We start from the raw sequence: 10000 nt of genomic DNA, 5'->3' as shown, positions 1-10000 counted from the left end.
TGTGTGTGTGTGTGTGTGTGTGTGTGTGTGTGTGTGTGTGTGCGTGCGTGCGTGCGTGCGTGAGTGCGTGCGTGCGTGTGTGTGTGTGTGTGTGTGTGTGTTTGGGGGGGGGGGGTGTATGTGTGTGTGTGAGTGCGCACAGACACGCATGCATGCGCGCAAGCACACGTGATAGTGCACTAGATATGTGTTAGCAATAGGGGTAAACAGGAAGGAAAAGGTAGGGCCCTTTGGCTGCCTCCTCTGAGTGTGTCAGGTGCAGCAGATCGCCCCAGCGGTGTGTTATCCAAGAAGCCATTTACCTCATTAACCCAGTCAGATCACTGAGGCCCCGGCAATCAACCTTGTCATACGTCCCATTAGCTTCTCACTCTATCAGCATGGCCCCTTTCTCCCAGCCACATGCACATCACTCACATGCAAATGCGTGAAGTCAAACGCACGGCCACATGCAGAGACACAGACGCGTACGCTCGCACACAACCACACACGAAACCACCCACACGACACACACACACACACACACACACACACACACACACACACACACACACACACACACACACACACACACACACACACACACACACACACACACACACACACACACACACACACACACACACACACACAACCACACACACACACAGACACACACACTCACACATGCACAGAGGCAAACACACCCACAAACACGTGCATGAACACACAGACACACGCACAGACACAGGTAGACACAAGCACATACACAAAGACACTTAGACACAGAAAAAACACAATTCATGCATTTATTCCTGGATTTGCATGCACGCATACACACACGCATAATGACTCCATCTAAAACACACACCATCACTAGCTTGGACGTGTGCTCTCTCTCTCTCTCTGTCTCCCTCGCTCACCCTCTCTGCCAGCTAACCCCATTAGCTTTGTCGGTCCCATGGGTCTCTCAGACCTGATGAACCCTCTCCTGCCCTGGGAGATTAGTAGACTCCCTCAAGGAGAAAGCCTCCATTGATTGAACCAGAGTTTCTCCCCTTATTGCAATGTCAGCTGAAGGTTAGCATCATGCACTGTGTTGTCAGTGCAGCAGCTGAGTGCCACATCGACGCTGTGTTATGAATATCCTTGTGTTATCGTTGTGATTATGATTATTATTCCGTCTTTACTCAGTGTGCCGCTTTTTTATTATTCATAAAGATGCCTTACAAGTGTTTGACGTTCGATCACATATTCAACTCCCCTCCCCACCAGTTCACTCGCTGTTTCCCTCGCCTCTCTCCTTCCCTCTGCCTCTTTTCATCTCTCACCGGGGACAAAACTTGATATATTTTCCATATTTTTTATTAATTGTAAATTAATTCCCATGTTCTTTTTGCATCCGCCCCTACCCACCCCACCTCTATCTCTCTCTGTATCTCTCTGTATCTCTCGACCCCCCTGGTCTCCCCTCCAGGAAACCACACGGCAACTGTTGCCACATAAAAGCCAAAGCTTTTGGCAAAGTGGTTTTGAAGAAGGCTCACTTTAATGCATTGCAAATTGCGCATGGAAAAGCATTTACTTTGTGTGCGACTCGGGGGAATGGAGATCTTGCCGACAGAAGAGGCCCGGGGAAGATGAAGTAATGGGGGCAATGCTTCTCCTCTAATAGAGAGCCAGATGAATGGCTGAATTGGGGAATAGGGTGTGTTGAAGGTTGAAGCTGATGGGCGCCGCCGGTGTCACAACACATTTCTCTGTGGTCGCTAGCCTGTGAGTGAATGCACATGAAAGGATGATGCTAGCTATTGAGCGCCTTCAGTCAGGAGCCCGTGTCTCCGTCCTCCCCATCACAATTCAATATTTACAGTTTAAGCTGGAAAACTGCTCCCTCTTGGCTGCCTGTATCTGGTATCCATGGTAACTGATCCGAGGGCAGAGTGTCTGTCTGTCTATGTCTGTGTGTATGTGTCTGTATGTGTGTGTGTGTGTGTGTGTGTGTGTGTGTTTGTGTGTGTGAGTGTGTGCGTGTGCATATACATGCATGTATGTGTGTGTGTGTGTGTGTGTGTGTGTGTGTGTGTGTGTGTGTGTGTGTGTGTGTGTGTGTGTGTGTGTGTGTGTGTGTGTGTGTGAACTGTTTACTGATACTCTGCAATTGATTGGTTGTTGGGGAGCAGCTGTTGACCCCTCACTCTCAGGGGTCTCTTTGTGTTCTTGCGCACATCCCAAATCAATACACACAGACACACAATCACCCCCACACACACACGTCCCAGTGATACAATACTGGCCCCACGCCCATAAGTAGAGAAATGAGCTAACGGCAATAAAGACTTGCTGTGGCATTGTTATGACAACACTCCCAATGAAACAGCCTGTAAATACAACACACAGGTGTAAATACACAATGTACACCCCCCCCCCCCCCCCCCTCCCTAACACACACGCACTTAAAACCTACAATCAAATGTACACGTGTGCATGTCCCACAACTGAAGAAGTGTAAAATAATAACAACGTCTTCATTAGTAGACTAGAAAAGAAAAACCTCCAAACCATTATGTGCAAGATCTTTAAAAGATATTTTACGAGGAAGGTCACAATGTGCATACAGGCTGTGCATCTTATTTTATAACTTCCGTGATTGGTTTCATGATTTTTTTTCCTTTGGTGTGGGTTTATCTTTATGATGATCTGACAGACACATGCACGCCTGTGCACGCACGCATCGAGCGGATCCTCTACTGCTGCTGAGTTAATTAACACAGAACACGAGTGGGGCTCCTCAGTTGCACGAATCGACTCTAATGTCATTACCTTACCACAGTCCAATACGCCGATAGATTATTAAAATAACAGCAAAACAAATCATAAAGATACAATTGCATGTGCAAGGCCGTGTATGAATTGGCGGCGGGATGATTTGCAAATTGTGAGTTGCAGTCCCATAGAAACAGCGGTGCTGTTCGTCGAGTCGTTGTGGGCGACTTTACTGCCAGGTGGAGGCGATCTCGCTCCTCCTCAACCCTTTAACGGCCGGAGCTGAGCTGCGTGTACACGCTGCTCCGTGAGATCATTACCAGACATTGCTACGGGACCTGACATTCGCCGATCGAACTGGAGCGAGCAAACACCCTGCCTGATCCGATGCAACCGGCGAGGGAGAAACGATCTAATTCCACCCTCTTTCAGTCGGGCAACTCAATCTTTTCTATTGACAGGAGAAACCGCGTTCACACCACCGGTGTTTCCCGTCGCATCCAGGGCTCTAGTCGGATACAATCTACGTTTCGTCGGGTTGTTTTGACTGCAGTAAAACGGCTTGGTCTAACGCTCCCCTGAGTAACGGATTTGCGAGGGATCTCAACACTATGCAGCTCCCCGAGTGACCAGCGACCGTGCAAGAAGACAGAAAACACAGAGAAATTCTTCCGTTCTCCAAAAACGCAAGTCTTGTCAGCAAGGGCGAGAAAAGATCGTAGCGTTAGGAATCGGACATAAGTGGCAAGTTTACAACTGGATTTTTTTTTTCTGTGACTGCCTTTGCTCTTTTATTATCAGATCGGCTGCAAATCCTATTTTCGCTATTTTTTTCAAAGCACTGTTGACGCCATTTTCCTCGGGGTTTTCTGTCAAAAAGCCTCAACGTCTGACAGCTCCCCATGAGGCTGTCATTTCACCCCTCGGCTGTCTAAATGTGTGTCCAAGGATTCTGAATTATCTTGATAAAATATTTACGCGGTAGACCTGCGTGTGGGAAAACGTTAGACATGGGTAAGTAGACTTGTTCACAGACCGCATTCCACGCATAACGTTTCACCTGTGTATCTGGTATGAGCTATATGGATATGCTGCTGTGCTGTATCTGTGTTTAAATATGCTTTACCACTCCTGTGTTGGACGAAAATAATAACCATGCAGATGCCACGAGAATCACCACATAACCCACAGAGCGCGCGCGCGCTCGCCCTCTCTCTCTCTCTCTCTCTCTCTCTCTCTCTCTCTCTCTCACTCACTCACTCACTCACTCACTCACTCACTCACTCACTCACTCACTCACTCACACACACACACACACACACACACACACACACACACACACACACACACACACACACACACACACACACACACACACACAGAACTTCAGTCATCTACAGTTTAAATTCAATGTCCACTATGTAATACCTACTTAATTAGGTATGTAGGCCTACCATGCCACTCCTATTGAGGTCAACACAGTGTCCACTACACACTTACTGTGTGTCCATCCTTCCTGCTGCCCACTACGTTGACCTGGTGTTATGTTGGAGCACCTGGCCCAGACACAGAGGCAGGGCCGCCACCTCTCTCTGCTACCAAACAATTACAATTTTTCAGTCTTGAGAAACTATGGAAAAACCAGGTAGACCTTGCCTTGTCAGGTTTGGCCATGCACTAAATGAGCACTTGAGCTCACTGCAGTTAAGTGCTAAACAAATGAACATTATAGGCCCACAAGAGCTTCTCACTACAAATTATTAAATAGTGTTAGTATTTACTGACTGACCACTGTTCCTTAGACCCGTTAAGAGGACCGCAGCTTAACTCGACTGTGGTTTGCTTCATTCAACAACAACTACGAGGAGAGAAGGGAACTTTCGTATGACGTGTAAACGGAAAGCATTCTGATGGAGGGGGCGGCCACACTTTTGTAGTCATGCAAAAGTGAAACAAGCGCATTAGCAGAGTGGAAAGAGATCCATGTCACAAGTTACCATAGTCCATACAACAGCCACACAAAGAGACACTGATATATGGATTCATAGATGGATAAGTGAATTGACAATGTAAAGTAAGGGCTGGGGGCTTAAGGAGAAAGTGAAGATGGGAGCAGAGAAAGTGGAAGGCAGAGGTCTTGTTGAGTAAATGGAAGAAATAGGCGACAATGTAATAGCATGTATATGTTGCCATTTCTTAATGGCATGCAACAAAAAGGGAAAAACATAAAGTGCCGCCTTTAAACACAAGCACCAGAATCGACATTGATTACGTGAACCTTGATCGGAGTTCGATACCTCAGGTCAGGATAGGGGGGGCAGTGGGGTTATGAACAGGAACCAAGGACAAATCTAACTGTTGGCAGGCTCTCTTAACCGAATATCAGCACTGGAGCGAGTCTTGGCAGCACCAAGCGAGGGATGGGGGGGAGAAGAGATGTGTGAGAGAGAGATAGAGGGGGGGGGGGGGGGGGGGAGAGGGTAAGGGAAAGTGGTAGCATGGAGAAAAAGGGAGAGAACAGACAGAGTGTGGTGTGGGGATGTGGGGGGGGGGGGGGGGGGGTGAAGGAGCAAGACGGCTGGGGAATAAGAGAGGTGTTTTTTTTTGCTGACAGCCATTTTGTGGCTCCTACTGCAGCTCAGGTCTAAAATTCATCTGCTTCTGCAGGTTAGTTAGGCGAGGTAGCACTTCATACCGCAGGGGATCTTTTCTGTGTGTGTGTGTGTGTGTGTGTGTGGTGTGTGTGTGTGTGTGTGTGTGTGTGTGTGTGTGTGTGTGCGTGTGCGTGCGTGCGTGCATGCATGTGCTTGTTCGGTGTATATGGGTGCTGCACCCAGCCCTGCACCTGATAATGCCTATGCACATGCCCTTACATCTTGAACCCTGGTTCTCCCTCTTTGAGACCCTAAATGATGAAGGAAAAAAGACATCCACCATGCAGCCCACCAAGGGTTGCGGAGAGCATCTGTGGCATCCCTCTTGGAAGAACACACTAATTGTTGGTTTGAACCTTATCCCGTTCCAACGTGTAGAATTGGGAAGATAAGGTCCATGGTAGGGCAGGGTTGAAGGCAAGCAGAACTGTGGGACGGGACCACAGAGGAAACACTGCCAACGGAATTAGAAGTTTTCCGCTGCTTGGCTGCAGCAAGATTGGATCATGCTGGAAACACTGGTTTGTATAATTGCCCTTTCACTGAAGGGCAAAAATAAGAGAAGGAGAGGAGGATGGAGGGAAAAAAACGAGCATGGCAGACAGACAATGTTCATGGTTCCTGTGAGAGCCTGATCTAAAGCCAGAAATATTTGATCCTCTGCAACAATTTCACATCAAAGGGAAGGGAAGAGGGGGCTCTCACCTTGCGCAATCAGACAGGCGCTGGGATTGCTGCTGGGTGTGTAGTTTGTGTACGTTTATGCATGTGTGTGTGCGCACGTGTGTGTGTGCGTGTGTGTGTGTGTGTGTGTGTGTGTGTGTGTGTGTGCGTCCACCCCAGGCAGGATTTGCAGCCTTAAAAGGTGGTGTTTTCACTATACCCTCTTGCACTCTGTGCTTCTCTCTCACCTTTCTCTCATTCTCATTTTCACACCTATTCCCTCAACCTCTCTTTTGGCTGTCGTTTTATAGCCCTGCTCCCTTCATCTGTGGTCTATTGATGATGCCTTAATACAATCTTGCTCAAGAGCCAAGGTAAGAAGGTGGTGGTGTCGTTCCCATCCTGCAAGCGGCCAATAGCCTAGAGAGAAGCTGGTTAGCTCGGGCCGCTTTCAGAACATAATAAAGCTATTTATGCAGTGAGTCTGGCTTCTCACAATCACTCTGCTGTCTGAGGCTACTCAGGGTTCGTGTGAGTGTGGGTGAGAGCGAAGGAGAGAGAGGAAAATAGTGAGGCTCTGGCGGGGTGAGGGAGGCCCTAGGAGGGGTCAGTCTTACATAAACCCTGAGCCTGTCTGCCAGCAACCGGGAACGAACACAGTTTCAGAGTTGGAAAGAAAGTGGCATGACCCATCTAAGTAGTTGACACAGTAGCGGGTTCAGAACGAACATCGCACTTGTCAGTGACACCATTTTGTTTTTTTGTGCTAGCGTAAGGTGTCACAGAGTCTTTAGATTTGCACTCAAGTTTCATTTTGTAGATGGATTTCATTCTTTTTTTTTAACGCAGGATTGACTCAAGTGTATGGGCTTGTACAATATGAGATCGCAATAGTGTTTTTGTTAGTGGGTGTGGGTGTGTTTGTGTCGGGGTCGTGTGTGTGTGTGTGGGTGGGTGGGTGTATGTGTGTGTGTGTGTGTGTGTGTGTGTGTGTGTGTGTGGGTGTGTGTCACTCTGCGGTTGGCAGCTGTGTCTCTTTTCCTGTAATTGTCCACAGTCCCCAGACACACAGAGTGGCTTAAAACATGCCACGAGGACCAGTCACTAAGATGGCATGAGCCGCTAGTGTTGGGGGGGGGGGGGGGGGGGGTCGGGGCGGGGGTTTAGGGGGTCCGCACAGTACCCAAACAGGGTCATGAAGGCAAAGCTCTGGTTGTGGTTGGCCCCGAGCTGAAAGACACCGCTTCCCACACAGGATCTGTGGGAGTGGATCACAGCAACGCTTAAAGGTCATGAAAGCCCGGTTTGAGAACCAGACCACGGCAGAGTGTTGATAAGCCCTTTGAGTCATCCTCATGATGACGCGGTGTCCGTTATGTGGTTATTGAAAAGGGTACCTGTGAACGCGACGCGCTAATCGAGACGTGTGTGCAAAAGGGAACAAGCTCAAATTAGATTTACGATGGCCGTGGGTGTGCGTCACCAGTTGGCATTAGTCATCGATAACGACCACAGTTGGTAAGCTTGTCTCCTCCGAGCAGAAAAATGCTTTAAACCATGACCCCTGACCCCCTGCCGCCAACACACGCACACACACAAAGTCTGTCTGCGGCTTATATTTATACGGTGTGACACTGAGAAATGTGTTGGAATACCAGCTTGGATTACCATTAGCCAATCACATAGCAAGTGCTGGACTGTGGGGCCTACCAGGCATTACGGCAGGGATCAGCTGTTACTACAGTAGCACAGGCTGGTACAGCCACACACACGTATGTAAGCTTGTGAGCATGTACACACACACACAAACGCAAGCACACACGTAGTCACGCACACACCAACTTGCACACATGCACACGGAATCCCTTCAAATACACTTAAATGGTTAATGCAGGAATCGTGTCCGAGGTCATTAAGTATGTCAGCGGAGGTGGTAAGGGGTGCTTATCCTTCCGTGATGCACTGAGAGACCCATCATAAAGCCTGAGTGGCCACTGTGCTTTTTACTGGAGTGGGGTCCCCTAGGTACGGCGCTGGCAAAGGTTCCCATCAGGGTAAATGATGTCAAGCAAAGCCCAGCATGTGAGACAGCATTCTCCACTTCCAACCCCGGCCATGCCTCATGTCATATTGACTGATGGGCATCCCTGGAGCTGCAGCGAGTAGTGGAGGCCACTGTTTGTTTTGCTTGTACTGTGTTTATGTGCATGTGTGTGTGTGGGGGTGTGTGTAATGTGTGTGTAATACATGTGTTTGTGGCTGTTTGTGTGTGTGTGTGTGTGTGGGGGAGTACCGTACGCCTGCACGGCGTGCATGTGGCTGCCTCTTGTAGTGTAGTATGTGTAGTAGTTCTGCGTGTGTTCATTTGAGTATGAAACAAATGACATGCCGGGTCCACGCTGCGATACGGAGCGGCGGAGAGGTCGATGGCTGTGATTTGGACTCCGGCCCGCTGAGAGATCACGGGGAGACGGATGCTGGTCTCGCCTGCAGTGAGCCGGCCTGTTATAGCTTTGCAGCGGTGGAAGCAGCAGCAGCAGCAGCTTGGGGCCGCAGCATTGACAGCTACACGCAGTACCCGGCCTGAGCCCTTCTCCTTGCCTGTGTGCACACGGTGTGCATGTACAAGCTGTGTGTCGGGCTAAGGTGGCCGCATGTGTGTGTAAAACTGCTCAGACGCTGGCTTTTCCAGACCAGCTCGTAAACCACATCTGGAGAAAGAATTTAGATTTTTTTTCTCTCCCTTCTTTCTCTTTCTCTCATTCTCTCTCTCGCTCGCTTGGTCTCTGTCTCTCTCTCTCTCTCTCTCTCTCTCTCTCTCTCTCTCTCTCTCTCTCTCTCTCTCTCTCTCTCTCTCACTCAGTCTCCTGCCCTCTATCTCTTCACGTAGAGGCCCCTCCCACTGTCTCTTATTCCCCCCCTTTCTTTTCCCCTGCTCTTGAGAAGTGAGGCAAAAAAAACAAAAAAACAGCAGTCAGCTTTCTTTCATTTTTTTCCCCGCTCTCTCTCTCTTGTGTCCTCGGGCAAACTTCAGCCTGGTTTTGAGTAGAGGAGAGGAATGTCTTATTTTGCACTGATCACTCTGGGTTGTGCAGCGCCCTTAGATCTGTCGGGGGGGTAGGCAGAGGAGGTGGAGGGGTGGGGGGGGTGGGGGGGAGTGGTGGGTCCTGGGGATTTAGCGCATAATCACTAGAGGAGGAGTGGAGTACATAGACAGGCGGGAGAGAGAAAAGCAGTGGGACGGCTCCAAGTGAGTCTTATGAGTTGATATGAAATGTAAATAGGACTTTGACTTGGTGTAACAGCGGCGGCGTTGAGGCCATGTGTTTGTCATCAGACAACAGAATAAAAGAAAGCTTAAGATGCGCCTGTCATCCGACATTTCTGATGTTGAGTGACAACCCTTTACTAGAATCCACTGTTATTCCAGCGCTTCTTCTAATCGTGTGAATCACCTCTTCTCTTTTGCAGATTGTCGTTGGCTTATCTGTGCATCTGCTGGAGAACCGGACCAGCCTCAGTAACTGAACTTCAAACTACAAACAGACTACTGTGTTCCAACTTCCTATTGGCTGGCTGCCACAACTCCCCCCTTCCCGATTGGCTCTGGCAGGAGTGTGGATGGAGCCTAGGGATCTGGTTGGCTTGGCCCGACCCAAAGAGGCGGAGTTACAGGGAAGTCGGGCAGGGCCAAATGAAGAGGACCAAGGAGGAGCGGGAAGCCTGGGTTTGCCCCTCGCCGATCATGTGATCAATAATACCATCAGCGAGCGCTGGGGAGCACCTGGTGAGGGGGAGGGGCTAGAGGAGCAGGGGGAGGGGCTTCTGGAGGAGCAGGAGTTCTCCATCAAGGAGGCCAGTTTCCAGGAAGGGAGTCTCAAGCTGAAAATTCAGACCACCAAACGCACCAAGAAGCCCCCCAAGAGCCTGGAGAACTA

At 49.4% G+C, this 10000-nt stretch overlaps 1 protein-coding gene across 1 annotated transcript in view; it reads left to right on the top strand.

Moving 5' to 3' along the window:
- Positions 1-2782: 2782 nt before the first annotated feature.
- setbp1 (SET binding protein 1) overlaps positions 2783-10000 on the top strand; it is a 37385-nt gene continuing 30167 nt past the window's right edge. The window contains exons 1-2 of the mRNA XM_030357630.1: positions 2783-3759; positions 9534-10000. The exon at positions 9534-10000 is cut by the window's right edge and continues 127 nt beyond it. Coding sequence (XP_030213490.1) covers positions 9684-10000 — 317 coding nt within the window. The 5' untranslated portion in view covers positions 2783-3759; positions 9534-9683. The remainder of the gene's footprint in view (positions 3760-9533) is intronic.

The sequence above is a fragment of the Gadus morhua genome, chromosome 6 (genome assembly GCF_902167405.1).
Source record: "Gadus morhua chromosome 6, gadMor3.0, whole genome shotgun sequence".
NCBI classification, from domain to species: domain Eukaryota; kingdom Metazoa; phylum Chordata; class Actinopteri; order Gadiformes; family Gadidae; genus Gadus; species Gadus morhua.
The sequence above is the reverse complement of the archived record's forward strand: the minus strand, read 5'-3'. Positions and strand labels throughout refer to the sequence as shown.